The following is a 27,127-nucleotide window of genomic DNA, read 5'->3' as shown; positions in this document are numbered from 1 at the left end:
TCAGGCAGTGTGACCCCAATGGTGTCCTGGAAGTCAGGCAGTGTGACCCCAATGGTGTCCTGGAAGTCAGGCAGTGTGACCCCAATGGTGTCCTGGTGGAGTTGCGGTAGCCTGACAGTACGGACTACCACAATCATCGAAGAGACTCTCGGCATGGGGTTTACTCTGTTGGCTGGCGGAGAGAAGAGGCTAATACACACGGTATAACCCAAGGGCCGCTGGTTCGAAAGCCCGAGCCGACGAGGTGAAAAATCTGTCCATCAGCCCTTAAGCAAGGCAAAGAAGCCAAATGGCACCCTATTCCCTATATTGTACACTACTAGGCCCCATACAACTCTGGTAAAAAAAAAATTAGTGCACTATATAGGAAATAGGGTACTATTTGGATCCAGCCCCAAAATCACCAATCGCCAGTCACCAATCACCAATCACCAGTGCTACTTGATTACTGGCCCAATTTAAAACAAATCCATTCATGAAATGAATGAACAAAGAAAACCGTTGTTTCTGAGAGGTGATGTTTTTTTATTGATCAATCTGGAATGTGCTCAATTGATCCTGAATCGCTGTCCCAAATGGGACCATATTCCCTCTATTAAGTAGGGCTCTGGTCAAAAGTAGTGCACTAGCTAGGTATTGGGGTGCCATTTGGGACGGCTCATTACATTCATCTAGAGTTCTTCCACATATCTATAAAAATGTGTTGAACAAATTCATTGAGATCATTCTCAGGTGAAAGATAAAATCCCTTTTGGATTACAGTCGTTTGCATGTGGTGCCTGACAATACAATAAAACCACCAATGGATTGGTACATTACTGTACATCGTTTCACACCCTGTCCGTGTCCCAAATACATCGAAACGAGTGCACTAGACGGGTAATATAGGGGGTTCTGGTCTAAACTAGTGCGCTAGATGAGTAATATAGGGGGCTCTGGTCTAAACTAGTGCACTAGATGGGTAATATAAGGGGTTCTGGTTTAAACTAGTGCACTAGACGGGTGATATAGGGGGTTCTGGTCTAAACTAGTGCACTAGATGGGTAATATAGGGGGCTCTGGTCTAAACTAGTGCACTAGATGGGTAATATAGGGGGCTCTGGTCTAAACTAGTGCACTAGACGGGTAATATAGGGGGTTCTGGTCTAAACTAGTGCACTAGATGGGTAATATAGGGGGTTCTGGTCTAAACTAGTGCACTTGATGGGTAATATAGGGGGTTCTGGTCTAAACTTGTGCACTTGATGGGCAATATAGGCGGTCATGTGGGACAAACTCGGTGTTGGTTTGAAATCTACAAAAACTGACGAGGCTTGACGATGAGGAGTAGTTTGGGAGAATAATTTACTAAATAACACCAGTAGAATGAACCGTAACATGGTCAACCGTGTCTCTCCCACATCATTCAGCACTTTACATTTGGTTACGATGGCATCCTGCCTTTTGACAGGAAATGTCACTGTTCAGAAACCTGAAACCAGTATCCCCGTCAATCACTGAAGTCCTCAGCGTTGAAATAGACACAGTGTACAAAACATTAGGTATACCTGCTCTTACCTTGACAGGCTAAACAGGTGAATCCAGGTGAAAGCTATGATCCCTGATTGATGTCACTTGTTAAATCCACTTCAACCAGTGTAGATGAAGGAGAGGAGACAGGTTGAAGAATGATTTTTTATCCTTGAGATATTTCAGACATGGATTGCGTATGTGTGCAATTCAGAGGGTGAATGGGCAAGACAAAATATTTAAGTGCTTTTGAACAGGTGCAACTCAATATTAGGAAGGTGTTCCTAATGTTTTATACACTGCAGAGACCAGGGGCTGTATGTGTCAAGCGTCTCGGAGTGCTGGTCTAGGATCAGCTTAGCCTTTTAGATCATAATTAATAAGTTAACACGGATAGGAGGGACCGGTTCCTAGATCAGCAATCCTACTGAGACGATGATACCTAGAGTTGTGTTCAACAACGCTCTTGTTTGCAGTGAACAGGTTACTACCCGCCCGGGCCGTTAGCTAGCCAACTACCCGCCCGGGCCGTTAGCTAGCCAACTACCCGCCCGGGCCGTTAGCTAGCCAACTACCCGCCCGGGCCGTTAGCTAGCCAACTACCCGCCCGGGCCGTTAGCTAGCCAACTACCCGCCCGGGCCGTTAGCTAGCCAACTACCCGCCCGGGCCGTTAGCTAGCCAACTACCCGCCCGGACCACCCGCCCGGACCGTTAGCTAACTACCCTCCCAGACCGTTAGCTAACTACCTTCCCAGACCGTTAGCTAACTACCTTCCCAGACCGTTAGCTAACTACCTTCCCAGACCGTTAGCTAACTACCTTCCCAGACCGTTAGCTAACTACCTTCCCAGACCGTTAGCTAACTACCTTCCCAGACCGTTAGCTAACTACCCTCCCAGACCGTTAGCTAACTACCCTCCCAGACCGTTAGCTAACTACCCTCCCAGACCGTTAGCTAACTACCCTCCCAGACCGTTAGCTAACTTCCCTCCCAGACCGTTAGCTTACTACCTGCCCAGACTGTTAGCTAACTACATGCCCAGACTGTTAGCTAACTACCTGCCCAGACTGTTAGCTAACTACCTGCCCAGAATGTTAGCTAACTACCTGCCCAGAATGTTAGCTAACTACCTGCCCAGAATGTTAGCTAACTACCTGCCCAGAATGTTAGCTAACTACCTGCCCAGAATGTTAGCTAACTACCTGCCCAGAATGTTAGCTAACTACCATCCCAGACTGTTAGCTAATGTTAGCTGTGTCCCCAGGGACATCCACAGGGGTCCCCGCAGGCCCTCTTCCTAGCCCAGAGCGAGCGGAGCTCCTCGGGGGAGTGTTGGGGCGACGACAGCATGTCCTGGTAGCAGTCCTTCTCACACAGCCAGCCTGCATCCTGGGGAGAGGACAACAACAACAACCATCAGACAACAGTCAGACAATTAGGGTTAGGTTTATTAAGGTCGATCAATGCTAACTGGCATTCGTGTTAACAACCAAGGTGAAAGACAAGAATAACACGAGCTTGTTGGTTAGGGTGACTATTTTCAGGTAGGCTACCATACTATGTTACCTGCTATTTCTACTATAGTCATGTCATCTGGTTCTTTACCTGGTATGTCTACTATACTAGTGTCATCTGGTTATTTACCAGATATTTATACTATACTAGTGTCATCTGGTATGTCTACTATACTAGTGTCATCTGGTTATTTACCTGATATTTCTACTATACTAGTGTCATCTGGTTCTTTACCTGGTATTTCTACTATACTAGTGTCATCTGGTTATTTACCTGGTATTTCTACTATACTAGTGTCATCTGGTATGTCTACTATACTAGTGTCATCTGGTTATTTACCAGATATTTCTACTATACTAGTGTCATCTGGTATGTCTACTATACTAGTGTCATCTGGTTCTTTACCTGGTATTTCTACTATACTAGTGTCATCTGGTATGTCTACTATACTAGTGTCATCTGGTTCTTTACCTGGTATTTCTACTATACTAGTGGCATCTGGTTCTTTACCTGGTATTTCTACTATAGTTGTATCATCTGGTTCTTTACCTGGTATTTCTACTATAGTAGTGTCATCTGGTTCTTTACCTGGTATTTCTACTATACTAGTGTCATCTGGTATGTCTACTATAGTCGTGTCATCTGGTTCTTTACCTGGTATTTCTACTATACCTAGTGTCATCTGGTATGTCTACTATACTAGTGTCATCTGGTTCTTTACCTGGTATTTCTACTATACTAGTGTCATCTGGTTCTTTACCTGGTATTTCTGTGGTCCAACAGCAGCCATCCAGATCCCCATGCTCACATCTTCCCCCTGAAACAACACGTAACACATTATGAGTCTCCAATGGTGCCTTGCTTTTCTGGTAGAAAGAGGAAGGGAAGCGCTACTAAGGTACACAATAGTACATTGTGGTGGACAGAAGGTGCTCTTTGGTAAAAGGGGTACATTCAAAAAGAAAGGAGGACCAAGGCACTCTTCATATAATTAATTAAAATGCCTTTATTTGTATGGCATGTTCAATAGAAACAAAGTTTTAAAAATCCGATGCGTTTCGGCTGCATGAACCTTCGTCAGAGAGTACAAAGAAATAACAATGTCCTCTTGTGAACAGCTTTTCCAATTAGAAGAGGGAGAGGTTACACAATTGATTGGACATACCTAGTAAACAATACTATACACATTAAAAAGTGAAATGCTGTAGCTATGTTATCATAAAAATACAACTCCCAACTAGAAGTATCAGAACACTTAGACAGGTAGTTCTAACCTTAAATATGACTGGGAGAAGTGTCAAGAATAAGAAAGCTATATATTCCATAGTACATTAGAACACAACAAAACATGAACAACAACAGTCTAAACATTGAGCTGAGGACAATTGAGCAAAATGTCCACTAGATGACAGGCAATTGGACCAATCACAACCCTACAGGAAGGGTGAGAAATCCCCCCCGGATTTTTAAAACGTTGTTTCTATTGAACATGCCATACAAATAAAGGCATTTTAATTAATTATATGAAGAGTGCCTTGGTCATCCTTTCTTTTTGAAAGTGTTTGGTGCCATGTGGTCCGGGTACCTGGTAGGCCTTGAGTTGCTCTGCATTGCTGGCCAGCCATTGGACGAGGTCCCTGGAGGCCACGTACCCCGAGCCGCAGGCGAAGGCCGGGTAGGCTGGACTGGCGTATTCTAGCTCCTGCCACTTCCCAATGCGGTCCACCGCCCAGCTCTGACGGAAACTGGGAAAGAAAGAACATCAGACTGACCCACTTCCCAATGCGGTCCACCACCTAGCTGTCTAACAGTAGGAAGAACAACAGACAGACGGGCAGACAGACACTTCCCAATGCGGTCCACCACCTAGCTGTCTAACAGTAGGAAGAACAACAGACAGACAGGCAGACAGACACTTCCCAATGCGGTCCACCACCTAGCTGTCTAACAGTAGGAAGAACAACAGACAGACAGGCAGACAGACACTTCCCAATGCGGTCCACCACCTAGCTGTCTAACAGTAGGAAGAACAACAGACAGACAGGCAGACAGACACTTCCCAATGCGGTCCACCACCTAGCTGTCTAACAGTAGGAAGAACAACAGACAGACAGGCAGACACTTCCCAATGCGGTCCACCACCTAGCTGTCTAACAGTAGGAAGAACAACAGACAGACAGGCAGACAGACACTTCCCAATGCGGTCCACCACCTAGCTGTCTAACAGTAGGAAGAACAACAGACAGACAGGCAGACAGACACTTCCCAATGCGGTCCACCACCTAGCTGTCTAACAGTAGGAAGAACAACAGACAGACAGGCAGACAGACACTTCCCAATGCGGTCCACCACCTAGCTGTCTAACAGTAGGAAGAACAACAGACAGACAGGCAGACAGACACTTCCCAATGCGGTCCACCACCTAGCTGTCTAACAGTAGGAAGAACAACAGACAGACAGGCAGACAGACACTTCCCAATGCGGTCCACCACCTAGCTGTCTAACAGTAGGAAGAACAACAGACAGACAGGCAGACAGACACTTCCCAATGCGGTCCACCACCTAGCTGTCTAACAGTAGGAAGAACAACAGACAGACAGGCAGACAGACACTTCCCAATGCGGTCCACCACCTAGCTGTCTAACAGTAGGAAGAACAACAGACAGACAGGCAGACACTTCCCAATGCGGTCCACCACCTAGCTGTCTAACAGTAGGAAGAACAACAGACAGACAGGCAGACAGACACTTCCCAATGCGGTCCACCACCTAGCTGTCTAACAGTAGGAAGAACAACAGACAGACAGACAGACACTTCCCAATGCGGTCCACCACCTAGCTGTCTAACAGTAGGAAGAACAACAGACAGACAGGCAGACACTTCCCAATGCGGTCCACCACCTAGCTGTCTAACAGTAGGAAGAACAACAGACAGACAGGCAGACAGACACTTCCCAATGCGGTCCACCACCTAGCTGTCTAACAGTAGGAAGAACAACAGACAGACAGGCAGACAGACACTTCCCAATGTGGTCCACCACCTAGCTGTCTAACAGTAGGAAGAACAACAGACAGACAGGCAGACAGACACTTCCCAATGCGGTCCACCACCTAGCTGTCTAACAGTAGGAAGAACAACAGACAGACAGGCAGACAGACACTTCCCAATGTGGTCCACCACCTAGCTGTCTAACAGTAGGAAGAACAACAGACAGACAGGCAGACAGACACTTCCCAATGCGGTCCACCACCTAGCTGTCTAACAGTAGGAAGAACAACAGACCAACAGGCAGACAGACACACAGACAGACACACCCAATGCGGTCCACCATCTGCATCAGATCTTACTCAGCAGAACTACCTCCATATGATTAGGCTGGAATCTGAATTTATCTAACTAGGTAGGAGCTGCTCTGAGTGAAATGAGTCTGGAGAACTGTCTAGGCTGTAGGCAGTTATCCCCTGGTTTAAACCTTTATCTAACTAGGAGCTGCTCTGAGTGAAATGAGTCTGGAGAACTGTCTAGGCTGTAGGCAGTTATCCCCTGGTTAAACCTTTATCTAACTAGGAGCTGCTCTGAGTGAAATGAGTCTGGAGAACTGTCTAGGCTGTAGGCAGTTATCCCCTGGTTTAAACCTTTATTTAACGAGGCACATCAGTTAAGAACAAATACTTATTTACAATGACGGCCTACCGGGGAACAGTGGGTTAACTGCCCTGTTCAGGGGCAGAACGACAGATTTTTACCTTGTCATGTCGGGGATTCAATCCAGTAACCTTTCGGTTACTGGCCCAACGCTCCAAACACTAGGCTACCTGCCGACCCTACACTCTAACCACTAGACTACCTGCCGTCCCTACACTCTAACCACTAGGCTACCTGCCTCCCCTACGCTCTAACCACTAGGCTACCTGCCTCCCCTACGCTCTAACCACTAGGCTACCTGCCTCCCCTACGCTCTAACCACTAGGCTACCTGCCTCCCCTACGCTCTAACCACTAGGCTACCTGCCTCCCCTACGCTCTAACCACTAGGCTACCTGCCTCCCCTACGCTCTAACCACTAGGCTACCTGCCTCCCCTACGCTCTAACCACTAGGCTACCTGCCTCCCCTACGCTCTAACCACTAGGCTACCTGCCTCCCCTACGCTCTAACCACTAGGCTACCTGCCTCCCCTACGCTCTAACCACTAGGCTACCTGCCTCCCCTACGCTCTAACCACTAGGCTACCTGCCTCCCTACGCTCTAACCACTAGGCTACCTGCCTCCCCTACGCTCTAACCACTAGGCTACCTGCCTCCCCTACGCTCTAACCACTAGGCTACCTGCCGTCCCTACGCTCTAACCACTAGGCTACCTGCCTCCCCTACGCTCTAACCACTAGGCTACCTGCCTCCCCTACGCTCTAACCACTAGGCTACCTGCCGCCCCTACGCTCTAACCACTAGGCTACCTGCCGCCCCTACGCTCTAACCACTAGGCTCGCTGCCTCCCCTACGCTCTAACCACTAGGCTACCTGCCTCCCCTACGCTCTAACCACTAGGCTACCTGCCGCCCCTACGCTCTAACCACTAGGCTACCTGCCTCCCCTACGCTCTAACCACTAGGCTACCTGCCTCCCCTACGCTCTAACCACTAGGCTACCTGCCGTCCCTACGCTCTAACCACTAGGTTACCTGCCGTCCCTACTCTCTAACCACTAGGCTACCTGCCTCCCCTACACTCTAACCACTAGGCTACCTGCCGCCCCTACTCTCTAACTAGGCTACCTGCCGCCCCTACACTCTAACCACTAGGCTACCTGCCGCCCCAATATATACTCAGCTACTACAGGACGGACCAGGGGAGTGCTGATCTAGGAACAGATTTCCCATCCAAAGACATCCAACATATCCAGACACCGTCTACCACACCGTGTCTGTATCCAGACACCGTCTACCACACCGTGTCTGTATCCAGACAGACACACCATCTACCACACTGTATCCGTACAGTACTCACTTCCCCCACCAGAAGTTGTGTCTCTTCAGGCCCTTGTGGTCGATCTTCATTAAAACCTTGTCCACGTCAATATAACAATCATCATCCGTCTTCAGGAGCAGATCAAACGCAGCGTTTCCCACCGACCTATAAAACAGCAGATCATGAATCAACCCACCTATCAGACAACAGATCATGAATCAACCCACCTATCAGACAACAGACCATGAATCAACCCACCTATCAGACAACAGACCATGAATCAACCCACCTATCAGACAACAGACCATGAATCAACCCACCTATCAGACAACAGACCATGAATCAACCCACCTATCAGACAACAGACCATGAATCAACCCACCTATCAGACAACAGACCATGAATCAACCCACCTATCAGACAACAGACCATGAATCAACCCACCTATCAGACAACAGATAATGAATCAACCCACCTATCAGACAACAGATAATGAATCAACCCACCTATCAGACAACAGATCATGAATCAACCCACCTATCAGACAACAGATCATGAATCAACCCACCTATCAGACAACAGACCATGAATCAACCCACCTATCAGACAACAGACCATGAATCAACCCACCTATCAGACAACAGATAATGAATCAACCCACCTATCAGACAACAGATAATGAATCAACCCACCTATCAGACAACAGATCATGAATCAACCCACCTATCAGACAACAGATCATGAATCAACCCACCTATCAGACAACAGACCATGAATCAACCCACCTATCAGACAACAGATCATGAATTAACCCACCTGTCAAGACAACATAATCACACTACCATTCAAAAGTTTGTGGTCACTTAGAAATGTCATACATGAAATGAGTTGCAAAATGAATCGGAAATATATCAAAGGTTATAAATAATGATTTTGAATTGAAATAACAATTGTGTCCTTCAAACTTTGCTTTCGTAAAAGAATCCTCCATTTGCATCAATTACAGCCTTGCAGACCTTTGGCGTTCTAGTTGTCAATTTGTTGAGGTAATCTGAAGAGATTTCACCCCATGCTTCCTGAAGCCCCGCCCACAAATTGGATTGGCTTGATGGGCACTTCTTACGTACCACACGGTCAAGCTGCTCCCACAACAGCTCAATAAGGTTGAGATCTGGTGACTGTGCTGGCCACTCCATTATAGACAGAATACCAGCTGACTGCTTCTACCCTAAATAGTTATTGCATAGTTTGGAGATGTGCTTTGGGTCATTGTCCTGTTGTAGGAGGAAATTGGCTCCAATTCAGCATCGTCCACAGGGTATGGATTAGCGTTGCAAAATGGAGTGATGGCCTTCCTTCTTCAAGATCCCTTTGACCCTGTACAAATCTCCCACTTTACCACCACCAAAGAACCACCAGACCATCACATTGCCTCCACCAGACCATCACATTGCCTCCACCAGACCATCACATTGCCTCCACCAGACCATCACATTGCCTCCACCAGACCATCACATTGCCTCCACCAGACCATCACATTGCCTCCACCAGACCATCACATTGCCTCCCCCAGACCATCACATTGCCTCCCCCAGACCATCACATTGCCTCCCCCAGACCATCACATTGCCTCCACCTCCACCAGACCATCACATTGCCTCCACCTCCACCAGACCATCACATTGCCTCCCCCAGACCATCACATTGCCTCCACCAGACCATCACATTGCCTCCACCAGGCTTGACAGATGGTTCACTCCTCCAGCATCTTATCTGCATCTCACGAATGTTCTTCTTTGTGATCCGAGCACCTCAACAACGTAGATTTGTATAACACGGTTTTCCAATCTTCCTCTGTCCAGGGTCTGTATTCTTTTGCCTGTCTTTATCTTTTATTTTTATTGGCCAGTCTGAGATTTAGCTTTTTCTTTGCAACTCTGCCAAGCAGGCCAGCATCCCGGAGTCGTCTCTTCACTGTTGGCGGTGAGACTGGTGTTTTGAGGGTCCTATTTAATTAATCTGCCAGTTGAGGACTTGTGAGGCGTCTGTTTCTCAAACTAGACACTAATGTACTTGTCCTCTTGCTCAGTTGTGCACCGGGGCCTCCCAATCCTCTTCCTATTCTGGTTAGAGACAGTTTGCTCTGTTCTGTGAAGGGAGTAGTACACAGCGTTGTAGGAGATCTTCAGTTTCTTGGATATTTCTCCCATGGAATAGCCTTCATTTCTCAGAACAGGAATAGACTGACGAGTTTCGGAAGAAAGTGCTTTGTTTCTGACCATTTTGAGCCTGTAATCGAACCCACAAATGCTGATACTGTCGTCCCCAGGCAGCGTCAGGCTGGGGACGGTAGCGTCAGGCCGGGGACGGCAGCGTCAGGCCGGGGACGGCAGCGTCAGGCCGGGGACGGCAGCGTCAGGCCGGGGACGGCAGCGTCAGGCCGGGGACAGTAGCATGGTATGTATCATTTATATTTGATAATTTACAGATTCACTGAGTAGCAGAGCCAGTAAAGAGCTTTTTAAACCAAGTCTGATTTTTTCGTATGAACTTAATTTCATAATTGATTCCTTTCAGCTAACTACAGTAGTGGACTATAGGGCCTCAATGGTGTCCCTCCAGAAGGACTCTGTTTCCTGCTTTTACATCAATGGTGAAATTGAGAAACTGTCTTCCAGCGATGGACCATCATAAAAAATAAAAAATAAATCCTCACCAAGTTCATGCAAATATTTTTGGAAAAGAAAATCGTCCTTGGTGTGCAAGAGGCTTAAGAATAGATGTACAGTAGTCCAGAGCAGCCCAGAGTAGCCCAGAGCAGCCCAGAGCAGCCCCGAGCAGCAGAGCCAAACTATAAGATTTGTGTCCATTTCCATGTTACTTGTGTAGCAGATCAAAAACCACGCTAACAGAGGGAGACCACGACTCTCGCAGTGTAGTTGCGAGGTTAGACCAGAGTCACACTGAGTACGTACCACTTGTAGAACTGCAGTAGTTTAGAAGGCACGTTCCTGTATGTATCTACTACATCCACAAACACTATGTCTCCATATCGCAGTCCCTCCTGCTCCAGAGACCTGTCCTCCATCTGCAGTCTGGTGCCGTGACTCTGGATCCGCCCCTGTCGGCCATGCAGCACCTCCCACAGGGAGGCATTGTCTAGGAGGAGAAACAATGAGAGAATAGAAGACATGCAGGCCATGTCTAGGAGGAGAAACAATGAGAGAATAGAAGACCTACAGGCCATGTCTAGGAGGAGAAACAATGAGAGAATAGAAGACATACAGGCCATGTCTAGGAGGAGAAACAACGAGAGAATAGAAAACATGCAGGCCATGTCTAGGAGGAGAAACAACGAGAGAATAGAAGACATACAGGCCATGTCTAGGAGGAGAAACAATGAGAGAATAGAAGACCTACAGGCCATGTCTAGGAGGAGAAACAATGAGAGAATAGAAGACATACAGGCCATGTCTAGGAGGAGAAACAATGAGAGAATAGAAGACATGCAGGCCATGTCTAGGAGGAGAAACAATGAGAGAATAGAAGACATACAGGCCATGTCTAGGAGGAGAAACAACGAGAGAATAGAAGACATACAGGCCATGTCTAGGAGGAGAAACAATGAGAGAATAGTAGACATACCAACAGAGAAAGAAAAGACAAATAGATCCAGTATAGAAGAAGCAGATCCTACATTGAGTTCTGGTGCATCCTGGGTGATAAGAGAGAAGGGATACGTCCAAAATGGCACCATATTCCCTACACAGTGCACTACTTTAGACCAGAGTCCTATGGCACCCTATGCCCGATATAGTGCACTACTTTAGACCAGTGCCCTATGGCACCCTATTCCCTACATAGTGCACTACTTTAGACCAGAGTGCTATGGCAGCCTATGCCCGATATAGTGCACTACTTTTGACAAAGGCCCACAATGTTTGTTTATTTTCTGCATGAACTCTTCTCCTTCTCACCGTGTCTATTATATTGATTGGTCTAAACACAAAGACCATGAATGGGTATATTGATTGGTTCTGAAGTCACACGCCATTGGACTGGACTCACCATGGATTTTGAAGGTGAACCCTCCAGCCAACCCTGGGAAGCCCAGAGCACTCCTGTGAGGCAACATCCCCTCATCGATCTGTAACGTCACACACGAGAGAGAGAGAGAGAGAGAGAGAGAGAGAGAGAGAGAGAGAGAGAGAGAGAGAGAGAGAGAGAGAGAGAGAGAGAGAGAGAGAGAGAGAGAGATTGTGTGTCGACACACACACAGGAGAGAGAAAAGAGAGGAGAGGAGAGAGAAAAGAGAGAGCGAGAGAAAAGACAGCGAGAGAAACAGAGAGGAGAGAGAGAGAAACAGAGACAGAGAGAAGAGAGAAAGGAGAGAGAGAGAAACAGAGACAGAGAGAAGAGAGAAAAGAGCGAGAGAGAGAGAAAAGAGAGCGAGAGAAAAGAGAGCGAGAGAAAAGAGAGCGAGAGAAAAGAGAGCGAGAGAAAAGAGAGAGAGAGAAAAGAGAGCGAGAGAAAAGAGAGAGAGAAAAGAGAGAGAAGACAGAGACAGTGAGAGAGAGAGAGATTGTCGACACACAGGAGAGAGATTGGAGACGATACATTTCTGTCACATGAACATTTGCAGGAGATTTAACTGTGGAATATTGCTAGATTTAGCTGTTGTCATATTTTAAAGACTATTGAACAAACACAAAGTGTAGCATATCTGTGAAAAAGAATGGGAAGCTATTAGGTACAGAGGAAAACTTGAGGACCCCTCCCCCGTTGTTCAGCTTCACCCGGGATGTGTTGACCGTAGTCAGACCAGCTAAGTCAGGACTCTCCCAGACCAGAGTCCCCTCAAAGCCCTGGACAGGAGAGAAGGACATGACAGTCCAGTCAGACAATTCCCTATTAGTATTCTCTGTTTAGAGACTTCACCATGACGTAAACCTCACCTTGGGCAGAATGAACCACTCCACTGGTTTGTGCCACACACCATTCAGACTTGTCCCAGGACTGAGCGGGCTGAAGCAGGCCGTCAACACTGCCTCCTGCCACACACAGAGGAAGTGGTTGAGGAATCAACAACATACTTTGGAGATTCACCTTCTGTATCCAGTACGCTCTACTATTCTAGAGCCTTACTGCTGGTCTGCTGCTCTACTGCTGGTCTGCTGCTCTACTGCTGCTGCTGGTCTACTGCTGCTGGTCTGCTGCTGCTGGTCTGCTGCTCTACTGCTGCTGGTCTGCTGCTGCTGGTCTGCTGCTCTACTGCTGCTGGTCTGCTGCTGCTGCTGGTCTACTGCTGCTGGTCTGCTGCTGCTGGTCTGCTGCTCTACTGCTGCTGGTCTGCTGCTGCTGCTGGTCTACTGCTGCTGCTGGTCTGCTGGTCTACTGCTGCTGCTGGTCTGCTGCTGCTGCTGGTCTGCTGCTGCTGGTCTGCTGCTGCTGCTCTACTATTCTAGAGCCTTACTGCTGCTGGTCTACTGCTGCTGGTCTACTGCTGCTGCTGGTCTACTGCTGCTGCTGGTCTGCTGCTGCTGCTGGTCTACTGCTGCTGGTCTGCTGCTGCTCTACTATTCTAGAGCCTTACTGCTGCTGGTCTACTGCTGCTGCTGGTCTACTGCTGGTCTTCTGCTGCTGCTCTGCTGCTCTACTGCTGCTGGTCTGCTGCTGCTCTACTATTCTAGAGCATTACTGCTGCTGGTCTACTGCTGCTGCTGGTCTACTGCTGCTGCTGGTCTACTGCTGCTGCTGGTCTACTGCTGCTGGTCTGCTGCTGCTGCTCCTCCTCTACTGCTGCTCTGCTGCTCTACTGCTGCTGGTCTGCTGCTGCTCTACTATTCTAGAGCCTTACTGCTGCTGGTCTACTGCTGCTGCTGGTCTTCTACTGCTGCTGGTCTTCTACTGCTGCTGGTCTTCTACTGCTGCTGCTGGTCTTCTACTGCTGCTGCTGGTCTACTGCTGCTGCTGGTCTACTGCTGCTGCTGGTCTACTGCTGCTGCTGGTCTACTGCTGCTGCTGGTCTACTGCTGCTGCTGGTCTACTGCTCAGTACACAAAAATATTCCTCTGCTTGATATGTTTTGCTTTCCCTCAGCTCTATAAATTCCTACCACCAGCAGGAGTTTGACGTTCAATAAGTTATCTGGCGGACAGACTCAACTCAGAGAACAGCTACACTCCGAGTCCACGAACAGCTACACTCAGAGTCCATATCCACGTCATAAGGAATTCGTCTCCACCACACCCACAAATGGAAAAAAAAACATTCTTTCCAATTGTAAAACAGGAGCCTGACAGCAGTCCCAAGGACAACGATTCAGGACGGGACCAGGTTCAACACGTGGCTGGCTTCAATTCCACAGCGCTTGTGATAAAAGTATATTATATTTCTGACTTTAAAATGTCAGCAATCAACAGAAAAGGCCTCTTATTAGGAAAAACCTGTCCTACCCATAAAGGCAAAGGTGGGGACTCTTAGGCCCAAACACAGCCTTCCCAATGAGTTGCCAAACGTGAACTGACCAGAACATCCCAAAATGGGAACTTAGAAACATTTGGCCACACCAGGTACATGTACGCGCCTGCGTTCAGTGAAGACGGAGAATTTCTCAGGACGAAACAGCACACAAATAGGCCTACGTGTTACCGAAATAAAAATCTGAACTTCTACGTCGTGAGTGTTGCGAACGCTCATGCACTATAAGCATTGAACCCACTGAAAGTACGAAAAGACAAATGAAAACGGAACCTGTATCAAACGTGATTCAGAAATGTATTTTAACGTTGAAATAAAAAAAAGGTAAGGGAATGGTGAAACGCTAGCAACTAATATGGATTTAACAAATACCCATTTTAACTTGTGGAAGCAACAACAAACATTTCAACAAGGGAACAAAGCACGCTCCGCTGGCGGCAGTTTGGAGAGCCCTGGCCGCCAGCACCGTCACGAGGGAAGCCCTGGCCGCCAGCGCCGTCACGAGGGAAGCCCTGGCCTCCAGCGCTGTCACGAGGGAAGCCCTGGCCGCCAGCACCGTCACGAGGGTTATTATTACGTTTCTACTGAGAATACCCAGCAAGCAATGTTTAAAAGTCATCCTTAGACAAACTATACTTTCTAAAACGTCGTAATAACAAGCAATACAAGGTGGGTGTGGCTGCGGTATTCTGTCTAAAAACCGACGGAGTAGAATGGCCTTAACTCACCAAAGGCGAGCAAGAGGTGTGTCTAATATTTTAGAATGGATTGTGTTGCATTACAATGACCCAACCGACACCTGGTTGTCTCCTTTGACAACTCGCTGAATTGGAACGGGTCTATATTTTGACGTTTTATTGCTAGTCACACAAACAAAATGTTTTTGTCATAATTCACTTTTTTTTGGAGCTCATTTTAGTTGGAAGAGGTTTGAGCCTTTACCAGACATGCTAAATTAGACCTGGAAACACAACATTACTAATCAACAGACATAGAGATATGAACTATTCTGCTAGCATACATATTTTTGCCATGGACTTAATACTATATTTAAGGCAATACAAACGCTTCCCGTCTACCAATAAAAGCCACTCCCTCAACCACCTCAAGTTCACTATGTACAATATAAACCATATAAAATGCTGTATGTACAGTGCCTTCGGTAGATATTCAGACCCCTGGACTTTTTCCTCATTGTAACGTTACAGACTTATTCCACAATGGATAATACACACACACACACACACACAACCCCATAATGACAAAGCGAAAACATAATTAATTTAAACACAAAAAGATCCCAACATGTCGAACGAACAAATTGTCTGTTCGCATGTATAAAATTGTAGCGAAACTACCCGTTTCCATCACAACTGTCGTGATTATGATTTATACAGTATGACTTCACTCACAGCCTGATGGTGACATTCTCCTTGATCTGTGGTCTACTGTTCTGTTCCAGGGTTCTACTCTTCCAGGGTTCTACTCTTCCAGGGTTCTACTCTTCCAGGGTTCTACTCTTCCAGGGTTCTACTCTTCCAGGGTTCTACTCTTCCAGGGTTCTACTCTTCCAGGGTTCTACTCTTCCAGGGTTCTCGGGTGCTACTCTTCTACTGTCGAGTGCTACTCTTCTGCTGTTGGGTTCTGCTGTCGGGTTCTGGTGTTCTACTGTTGGGTTCTGCTGCCAGGCTCCACACTACCTGTTGTTCCAGCTGCAGCAGCCTGACGGTGACATTCCCCTCTATCTCCATGTGAGGTCCAGTAGGGAACACCCCCAACCTGGTGATGACTAGGGGGTGGAGGACCTTAAAGTCCAGGGCCACAGAGGAGACCTCCCCAGGGACAAGGACAGACGGGTCAGACACCTCCACCAGCTCCATCTCCGTATCCTGTCCTGGAGCTGAGACAGAGAGACAAAGTGGAGAGAGACAGACAGACAGGCGGAGAGAGACAGACAAAGAGACAAAGTGGAGAGAGACAGACAAAGAGACAAAGTGGAGAGAGACAGACAAAGAGACAAAGTGGAGAGAGACAGACAGACAGGCGGAGAGAGACAGACAGACAGACAGACAGGCGGAGAGAGACAGACAGACAGGCGGAGAGAGACAGACAGACAGGCGGAGAGAGACAGACAGACAAATAGAGACACGGAGAGAGAGACAAAGCGGACGGAGAGAGACAGACAAAGAGACAAAGTGGAGAGAGACAGACAAAGAGACAAAGTGGAGAGAGACAGACAGACAGGCGGAGAGAGACAGACAGACAGACAGGCGGAGAGAGACAGAGAGACAAACAGACAGGCGGAGAGAGACAGACAGACAGGCGGAGAGAGACAGACAGACAAATAGAGACACGGAGAGAGAGACAAAGCGGACGGAGAGAGACACGGGGTGAATCTAAAGTATTGTCTCTACTCCCCCCAGAGAAGATAAAGAACAGCCCACACCCACCCAAAAACACTGAAAGGGAGCAGGTTTATTATACAGGGCATTCGGAAAGTATTCAGACCCCTTGACTTTGTTACGTTACAGCCTTATTCTAAAATAGATTAAATCAATACTGTTCATCATCAATCTACACACAAAAGCAAACACACATTTTTAGACATTTTGGCAAATGTATTAAAAATAAAAAACGGATACCTTATTTACATAAGTACTCAGACACTTTGCTATGAGACTCGAAATTGAGCTCAGGTGCATCCTGTTTCCATTGATCATCCTTGAGATGTTTCTACAACTTGATTGGAGTCCACCTGTGGTACATTCAATTGCTTGGACATTATTTGGAAAGGCACACACCTGTCTATAGAAAAAGGTCCTACAGTTGGCAGTGCATGTCAGAGCAAAAACCAAGTCATGAGGTTGAAGAAATTATCCGTAGAGCTCAGAGACAGGATTGTGTCGAGGCACAGATCTGGGGGAAATGTCTGCAGCATTGAATGTCCCCAAAAACACAGAGGCCTCCATCATTCTTAGATGGACGAAGTTTGGAACCACCAAGACTATTCCTAGAGCTGGCCGCCCGGCCAAACTGATCAATTGGGGGAGAAGGGCCTTGGTCAGAGAGGTGACCAAGAAGCCAATGGCCACTCTGACAGCGCTCCAGAGTTCCTCTGTGGAGATGGGAGAACCTTCCAGAAGGACAACAATCTCTGCAGCACTCCACCAATCAGGTCTTTATGGTAGAGTGGCCAGATGGAAGCCACTCCTCAGTAAAAGGAACATGATAGTCCGCTTGGATTTGCCTATAGACACAAAAGACACTAAAGTACTCTGACCATGAGAAACAAGATTCTCTGACCATGAGAAACACGATTGAACTCTTTGGCCTGAATGCCAAGCGTCACGTCTGGAGGAAACCTGGCACCATCCCTACGGTGAAGCATGGTGGTGGCAGCATCATGCTGTGGGGATGTTTTCCAGCAGCAGGGACTGGGATACTAGTCAGGGCCCGGACTTGAACACGGTCTAACATCTCTGGAGAGACCTGAAAATATCTGCAGCGACACTACCCATCCAAACTGACAGCTTCCCAAATACAGGTGTACCAAGCTTGTAGCATCATACCCAAGAAGTCTCCAGGCTGAAATCACTGCCAAAAGGTGCTTCAACAAAGTACTGAGTCAAGAGTCAATGTTAAATGTGATATTTCAGTTTACATACATTTTTGTTTTGTCATTATGGGATATTGTTTTATGCAAACATAAGCAACACAATCCTGTCTCTGAGCTCTACTGAACAATCCCTTTTGACCTCGTGGCTTGGAGTTTATATAGACAGGTATGCACCTTTCCAAATCATGCCCAATCAATTGAATGTACCACCGGCCGATTCCAACCACGTTGTTGAAACATCTCAGGGATGATCAATAGATACAGGTTGCACCGGAGCCCATTTTCAAGTCTCTTAACAAAGGGTCTGAATGCTGATGTAATAAGACGTTTATTTGCACATTAATGGGGTATTGTGATGTCATTAATGGGGTATTGTGATGTCATTAATGGGGTATTGTGATGTCATTAATGGGGTATTGTGATGTCATTAATGGGGTATTGTGATGTCATTATGGGGTATTGTGATGTCATTATGGGGTATTGTGTGTAGATTGATGAGGAAAACATTTCATTGAATCCATTTTAGAATAAGGCTGTAACGTAACAGAATGTGGAAGAAGGAAAGGGGTCTGAATACTTTCCGAATGCTCTGTAAAATGTCCATGAATTATAATCCACATTTCTTGTAGCAAACTGCTTTCAAATTGTGTTGAATATCACAGGAACATAAACATGTTGAATCTGATCTTCATCTAAGTCACAACAATAGACAAACATAATCTGCTTAAACTTCTTGTCTATAATTTAATACGTCATTTAAACATTCACAGTGTACGTTGGGGAAAGTATGTGCACCCCCCCTAGTCTAATGACTTCTCCACAAGCTAATTGGAGTCAGGAGTCAGTTAACCTGGAGTCCAATCAATGAGACGAGATTGGAGATGTTGGTTAGAGCTGCCTTGCCCTATAAAAATAAAATAAAAACTCACAAAATGTGAGTTTGTTATTCCCAAGAAGCATTGTCTGAGGTGAACCCTGCCTCGAACAGAAGAGATCTCAGAAGACCTAAGATGAAGAATTGTTGACTTGCATAAAGCTGGAAAGGGTTACAAAAGTATCTCTAAAAGCCTTGATGTTCATCAGTCCACGGTAAGACTGATTATTGTAGACGAGAGAGAGAGAATATTTGTATTTGTCCCAACAGCAGTCGAGCATCGATCATCATGTCACCTGAATAAGACCCCAGATATTTATTATAAAGGAGCATCTAGATCATCATGTCACCTGAATAAGACCCCAGATATTTATTATAAAGGAGCATCTAGATCATCATGTCACCTGAATAAGACCCCAGATATTTATTATAAAGGAGCATCTAGATCATCAAGACCCCAGATATTTATTATAAAGGAGCATCTAGATCATCATGTCACCTGAATAAAACCCCAGATATTTATTATAAAGGAGCATCAATCATCATGTCACCTGAATAAGACCCCAGATATTTATTATAAAGGAGCATCTAGATCATCATGTCACCTGAATAAAACCCCAGATATTTATTATAAAGGAGCATCTAGATCATCATGTCACCTGAATAAAACCCCAGATATTTATTATAAAGGAGCATCTAGATCATCATGTCACCTGAATAAGACCCCAGATATTTATTATAAAGGAGCATCTAGATCATCACCAGGCTCTTTTCACCCCACTGTGAAGTCCGTCAGAACTTATTTAATCTGTAGTTTAATAAACTGCATGGTTTCCTGAGTCCTAGTGGGACGACCACACAACACATCGTCGCGTGACTCCCAAGGTTACTTCAGTATGATGGGTTTTATATCAATATTCGGGGGTTGTGAGGTCCTACCTGGGTCTGTGAGGTTCAAGAGGGAACATGAGTAGGGATCCTCTCTGTCCTCCTCTGGAATAGGACAGCCGCGTTTCCCAATGATAAACTTCACTTGCACCCTGAAACACAACACCACAGTAAAACACACCATAACACTATACCTGTATGTAACAAAACACCATATAAACAGTCATCCCTCCTCTTATTCTAGCTCCTCGGATGAGTTTCAGGCTTCCACATGGTACAGAGCAGTCAGAAAGTATTCAGACCCCTTGACCGTATCCACGCCTTTTGTTTTACATTACAGCCTCATTCGAAAATTGATAAAGAACATAAAAAAATCTCAATCTACACATAATACCCCATAATGACATTGAGAAATGTATAAAATAAATAACTGAAATATCACATTTACATAAATATTCAGACCCTAAACTCAGTACATTGTTGAAGCACCTTTGGCAGCGATTACAGCCTGGAGTCTTCTTGGGTATGACGCTACAAGCTTGGCACACCTGTATTTGGGGAGTTTCTCCCATTCTTCTCTGCAGATCCTCTCAAGCTCTGTCAGGTTGGATGGGGAGCGTTGCTGCACAGCTATTCTCAGGTATCTCCAGTGATGTTCAATCAGGTTTAAGTCCGGGATCTGGCTGGGCCACTCAGAGACTTGTCCTGAAGCCACTCCTGTGTTGTCTTGACTGTGTGCTTAGGGTCGTTGTCCTGTTGGAAGGTGAACCTTCACCCCAGTCTGAGGTCCTGAGCACGCAGGTTTTCATCAAGGATCTCTCTGTACTTCGCTCTGTTCATCTTTCTCTCAATCCTGACTAGTCTCCCAGTCCCTGCCACTGAAAAACATCCCCACAGCATGATGCTGCCACCACCACCATAGGGATGGTGCCAGGTTTCCTCCAGACATGATGCTTGGCATTCAGGCCAAAGAGTTCAATCTTGGTTTCATCAGACCAGAGAATCTTGTTTCTCATGGTCAGAGTCTTTAGGTGACTTTTGGCAAACTCCAAACAGGCGGTCATGTGCCTTTTACTGAGGAGTGGCTTCCGTCTGGCCACTCTACCATAAATGCCTGATTGGTGGAGTGCTGCAGAGATGGTTGTCCTTCTGCAAGGTTCATCCATCTTCACAGAGGAACTCTGGGGCGCTGTCAGAGTGACCATTGAGTTCTTGGTCCCGTCCCCCCGGTTGCTCAGTTTGGCCGGGCGGCCAGCTCTAGGAAGAGTCTTGGTGTTTCCAAACCTCTTCCATTTAAGAATGATGGAGGCCACTGTGTTCTTGGGGACCTTCAATGCTGCAGAAATGTTTTGGTACCTTTCCCCAGATCTGTGCCTTAACACAATCCTGTCTCTGAGCTCTACGGATAATTTCTTCAACCTCATGTCTTGGTTTTTGCTCTGACATGCACTGTCAACTGTGGGACCTTGTATAGACAGGTGTGTGCCTTTCCAAATCATGTCCAATCAATTTAATTGACCACAGGTGGACTCCAATGAAGTTGTTGATCATCCTTGAGATGTTTCTATGGAAACAGGAAGCACCTGAGCTCAATTTAGAGTCTCATAGCAAAGGGTCTGAACATTTAAGGTATCCGGTTTTATTATTAATACATTTGCCAAAATGTCTAAAAACGTTTTTGCTTTGTCATTATGGGGTATCGTGATGTCATTATGGGGTATCGTGATGTCATTATGGGGTATCGTGATGTCATTATGGGGTATCGTGATGTCATTATGGGGTATTGTGTGTAGATAGATGATGAAAAAAATAATAATTTAATCCATTTTAGAATAAGGCTGAAACATAACAAGATGTTGAAAAGGTCAAGGGGTCTGAATACTTTCTGAATGCTCTGTATATTACACTACTTTTGGCCAGAGACCCTAATAGTGCACTATGTAGGGAATAGGGTGCCATAGGGCCCTGATCTAAAGTAGTGCACTATATAGGGAATAGGGTGCCATTTCAGACCCAATCATTTCACGAAGGCACTACTCTTCAGTTACCATGGTTACTATGGTTTGCTAAAAGGTCATCTCACTCCTTCTGTATCACACATGTATAGATAATTCTGCCTGTATCCCAAATGGGACCCTGTCCCTTATATTAGTGGACTACTTTTGACCAGTATCCCCACTCAGACCAATGTATATAAACGCACATGTAGTGTACGTCTATGGTCCATACCTGCGTTGGTAGTGTGTATGGTCCTGGAGGTATCCCAACCACGTCTCTCTTATAGCCTGTCTGAGATCATAGTGATGCCTGGCAGACAACACCCCCACCAGCACCTCACCACAGGGAGATGCTGCCGAGTCCTCATCTGTTGAATCATCACCATACAGGTAAATGCAAGGCAAAGGGAAAGGCGGGTTTATGTCAAATGTGAACCACGTATAGACAGTCCATTTTAAAACCTAGTCTCCATTATATTCAGACCTGCAAAATAACTTCCTAAAGCAGATGGCTATGAAGTCCTGCCACCAGCGGGAGAGGAGAGTTTGTTGCCACTTATGACGAGATGCGCACCTCCGACGGGTCGATGCGCACCTCCGACGGGTCGATGCGCACCTCCGACGGGTCGATGTGCATCGCTAATGAGTCGATTTGCACCTCTAATGGGTCGATTTGCACCTCTAATGGGTCGATTTGCAACTCCAACGGGTCGATTTTCTAAAATGGGGCAAATTGGACTTAAAAGCTGGCACCCCGCCAGCAAGGACACCAAGCTAGTCTACTGACGGGGAACCCATTTAGTTCTGTACTGTAGCTTGTGAACCCATTTAGGTCTGTACTGTAGCTTGTGAACCCATTTAGTTCTGTACTGTAGCTTGTGAACGCATTTAGTTCTGTACTGTAGCTTGTGAATGCATTTAGTGTTGTACTGTAGCTTGTGAACCCATTTAGTTCTGTACTGTAGCTTGTGAACCCATTTAGTTCTGTACTGTAGCTTGTGAACCCATTTAGTTCTGTACTGTAGCTTGTCAACCCATTTAGTTCTGTACTGTAGCTTGTCAACCCATTTAGTTCTGTACTGTAGCTTGTCAACCCATTTAGTTCTGTACTGTAGCTTGTGAACCCATTTAGTGTTGTACTGTAGCTTGTGAGATAGTATTTGACTGTATGAGATGTTGGAGGATATGTCTGGATGTCATGCTCAATGTTTTTATGCTGTACAATGTTCTATTTGTTTGTGGAAGAAAATAACAGAAAATATAACCACCCTACCATAAATTACTGTATTCCACACTACCCGATTTGCATATTAAGTGCCCAATTTGTATAAATCCGCATTTGAATGTATCCTTTTTACTTTTATCTGAATATGTGTTCTACATCAGCCCTGAAAACATCATAACAATATGACCACCCTATCTTGAGAAATTGGACAAAACTTGATTCTGGGCAACTTTTAGCAAAGTACTGAATTGTATTCTTGCCAATAAACCTGTGGCCGATCTCTGCAAAGCTGGAATTCAGCAATCCGACTCATCCCAAAGGGATTAGATCAAACCAAATGTTCTTGGTCACATACAGATGGGGTTGAGGTCAGGGCTCTGTGCAGGCCAGTCAAGTTCTTCCACACAGATCTCGACAAACCATTTCTGTATGGATTTCTGATTTAACCAAAACTGGAAGACCAGGTGTGTTGAATTTCTGCAATCACTGAACTGATCAATTAGCTCAGTTGGTCAGGGCTGCGTTCAGTACATCACAACGTAATTGAACGTTTCATTGAATGGAAACTGTGTTTTACTGGATAGGTTGGGTAGTGAATTCCAAATGAACCGTTGCCCTTTAAAAACATGACTCAATGCTTCACATCACTGCACACCCACCGAACAGAGCAAACGTACAGTATCTCAAAATCTGTTCAAGAAAAAACAAGAACGTTTGGGAGGGAAAAATAAGTGTTGTTCAGTACAAACCGTTCCGCAATGTAGCAAACCTCAAGGAACAGGGTCGCCTCACCCTGGACTAGGGATTAACATGGATAACCTGTCTGCACCCTTGTATGACAATTTGAAAATAAGATCTCAGCAAGGACAAATTATATCCACATAAAATCTAAGTTGTGTGTTCATGATAAACTTCTCTATAACATGGAATACAAAGGTACAACACCTTGAACCACAGTTTCATTTAGTCCCCCAACACCCTAGTATTGGGGTTCTGCCGCAGAGTATCATGGGTATTGCTGTGTTGTAAATATCACATTCTATATAAATATGGTAGATCTGCACTCTAAAAAGTAGGGGTTCAACAAGGGTCCGGCTAAGATCCTCAAAGTTATTTGAAGAACCTTAAGGTTCTTGGCTCTGAAAATTGCCACCAAAAAGGTTCCTCCCAAGAACCCCCATAGGAGGTGGGATTCATCAAGGAACCTCCTTACCTGGGGGGGTTCTTGCAGGAACCTAACTGCCCAACAAACATTTGGATTGACAGCAGGTGCAGTAATTTAAATGAAAAATGTAAAGAACTCCATTTAAGGTAAGGTGTATCCCTTATATGACTTAAATCAATATTGTTTTGTTATGACCACCATCTATCTTTTTAAAGAAACAGTCAAATGGACACAATTCAATGGATATCAATCAACAAAGAGTTGAGAAAATGTAGGCTATACGAATATGTGGAAGGTTAGATGTATTGGGTGCAGATGACTGAACTACTCACTTTTGTGTCTGTAGGTACACAGACGAGGAGGTATACAAAGGTGTGTCTATTGGTATGCTATGCAGATCACATGTACCATCATCCTCCCTCACCTCTTCAAATAATATCCCATAGGCCTCTACATTATGGACAAGGTAAGTGTATGAAAACCATTAGCAAAACAGTTTCACATTCACCACAAAAACCAAGGTATGAATACTGTTGTGTGCATGTTTTGTTAATCATCTGTACAACTACTATTTTTAGAATTCACAGACTTCACCCTCCCGACACCTCTGATGAATATAAACAGGAAACCTGTTCGATTACCAGGCACTGCAAAATCATTCTGGCTGTGGATACGGAGAACATTACCATCAAACACGGCAGAGGATATACCCATTGGACTTGAGGCTCTGCTGGGAGCTTACCTCATATTGCCATTGTTTTAATTCTGCTTTGCCACTAAAATCATAATAAAAACGGAGGACTAAAATATGGTGTTGTGCGTATTATTATTAATAACTATAATAGGCGAGGGGAGGGGGGTAGTTAACCCCAAAAGGTTCTTCGAGGATCCATTAAAAGAGGTTATTTGTAGAACTTGTGTCCCCCCAGTATCAATGTGAAGAACCCCTAAAGAATACTCCAGGAGTATTTTGTGAGTGTGAGTGTGATTCTGGTCTCATCACTATTTAAATTGCTATAAAGACGTGGTTTCGAAACCCACGAGACTAAATACAGTATAAACATTTTCAGTATAGTTTTATACTTTTCTAGTCCAACTAAACAATGTATATTCCAATGAGCGGTTTCAACACAGCTAGATAAAAAGTTGACTGAAGAAAACATTACTGTACCAGAATCTTTCTCCGAGATGGTCGCTCTGTTTGTCCACAACCAGAAGTGCACCACTACCGCGACAACACACGGTACTAGAAGCAAGGCTAGGCTTCGCATGGACGGATCGCTTAGTGGAGATTCCAACGGTTAACGGGCTGGCTATAAACTGGATCCGGTAGTGGTGTTATCTGTGTGTAGCATAAAACGGTATGCGCCTCCTGTACATTTCTGTGCTAAATGTCTCATGTCTGCCTCCGCTCCTGTTCTGATGATGATGGTCATTCAACCAATGGAAGTGCAGACATCGAACCGCTATGTTCTCTGGGATATGAAGTACTGTAGTCAGTACGCCACAGGTCGCTAAAACAAAAAATATTTGTACAACTGGGAGCTGTCCTGTGATCTTATTTTATCATTGAGATTACAACATACAGTAGTAGGCTATTACTGATCTTTAAACATTGCTATTATTGTTACATGTATATACAGTACCAGGCAAAAGTTTGGATAGAGCTACTCATTCAAGTTTTTTTTTTGTGTGTGACTATTTTCTACATTGTATAATAATAGTGAAGACATCAAAACTATGAAATGACACATATGGAATCATGTATTAACCAAAGCAAGTGTTAAACAAATCTAAATATTTTAGATTCTTCAAAGTAGCCACCCTTTGCCTTGATGACAGCTTTGCACATTCTTGGCATTCTCTCAACCAGCTTCACCTGGAATGCTTTCCCAACAGTCTTGAAGGAGTTCCCACATATGCTGAGCACTTCTTGGCTGCTTTTCCTTCACTCTGCGGTCCATCTCATCGCAAACCATCTAAATTGGTTTGAGGTCGGGTGATTGAGTAGGCCAAGTCATCTGATGCAGTACTCCATCACTCTCCTTGATCAAATAACCCTTATACAGCCTGGAGGTGTGTTGGGTCATTGTCCTGTTGAAAAACAAATGATAGTCCCACTAAACCCAAACCAAAAAGGATGGCGTATTGCTACAGAATGCTGTGGTAACAATTCTGGTTGTGTGCCTTGAATTCTAAATCAATCACAGACAGTGTCAGCAGCAAAGCACCCCCGCACCATCACACCTCCTCCTCCATGCTTCACGCTGGGAACCACACATGTGGAGATCATCCGTTCACCTACTCTGCATCTCAAAAAGACACGGCCGTTGGAACCAAATATCTCAAATTTGGACTCATCAGACCAAAGGACAGATTTCCACCGGTCTAATGTCCATTGCTCATGTTTCTTGGCCCAAGCAAGTCTCTTCTTCTTATTGGTGTCCTTTAGGAGTGGTTTCTTTGCAGCAATTTGACCAGGAAGGTCCGATTCCTGCAGTCTCCTCTGAACAGTTGATGTTGAGATGTGTCTGTTACTTGAACACTGTGAAGCATTTATTTGGGCTGCAATCTAAGGTGCAGTTAACTCTAATGAACTTACCTCTGCAGCAGGTAACTGGGTCTTCCTTTCCTCTGGTGGTCCTCATGAAAGCCAGTTTCATCATAGTGCTTGATGGTTTTTGCAACTGCATTTTAAGTAACGTTCAAAGTTCCTGAAATTTTCCGCATTGACGGACCTTCATGTCTTAAAGTAATGATGGACTGTCATTTCTCTTTGCTTATTTGAGCTGTTCTTGCCATAATATGGACTTGGTATTTTACCAAATAGGGCTATTGTCTGTATACATTTACATTTAAGTCATTTAGCAGACGCTCTTATCCAGAGCGACT

General features: G+C 45.5%; 1 protein-coding gene across 2 annotated transcripts; it reads right to left on the bottom strand.

Moving 5' to 3' along the window:
- Positions 1-1,327: 1,327 nt before the first annotated feature.
- On the bottom strand, positions 1,328-25,661 carry b3galnt2 (beta-1,3-N-acetylgalactosaminyltransferase 2). Of its 2 annotated transcripts, XM_064924524.1 has the most exons (12): positions 25,407-25,661; positions 22,078-22,213; positions 19,900-20,000; positions 16,171-16,370; positions 12,946-13,041; positions 12,745-12,855; positions 12,059-12,137; positions 10,966-11,149; positions 8,030-8,155; positions 4,612-4,771; positions 3,787-3,843; positions 1,328-2,900 (listed from the first exon to the last, which is right to left on the bottom strand). In XM_064924524.1, exons 1-12 carry the CDS (start codon positions 25,504-25,506, stop codon positions 2,760-2,762), a joined length of 1,491 nt encoding a protein of 496 aa, XP_064780596.1. In that variant the 5' UTR covers positions 25,507-25,661; the 3' UTR covers positions 1,328-2,759. The 2 variants fall into 2 exon arrangements, with proteins under 2 accessions (XP_064780596.1, XP_064780597.1); XM_064924525.1 differs by lacking the exon at positions 8,030-8,155.
- Between the last annotated feature and the right edge of the window lie 1,466 nt (positions 25,662-27,127).

The sequence above is a fragment of the Oncorhynchus masou genome, chromosome 18 (genome assembly GCF_036934945.1).
Source record: "Oncorhynchus masou masou isolate Uvic2021 chromosome 18, UVic_Omas_1.1, whole genome shotgun sequence".
NCBI lineage: Eukaryota > Metazoa > Chordata > Actinopteri > Salmoniformes > Salmonidae > Oncorhynchus > Oncorhynchus masou.
This window is presented reverse-complemented; position numbering and strand designations above follow the sequence as displayed.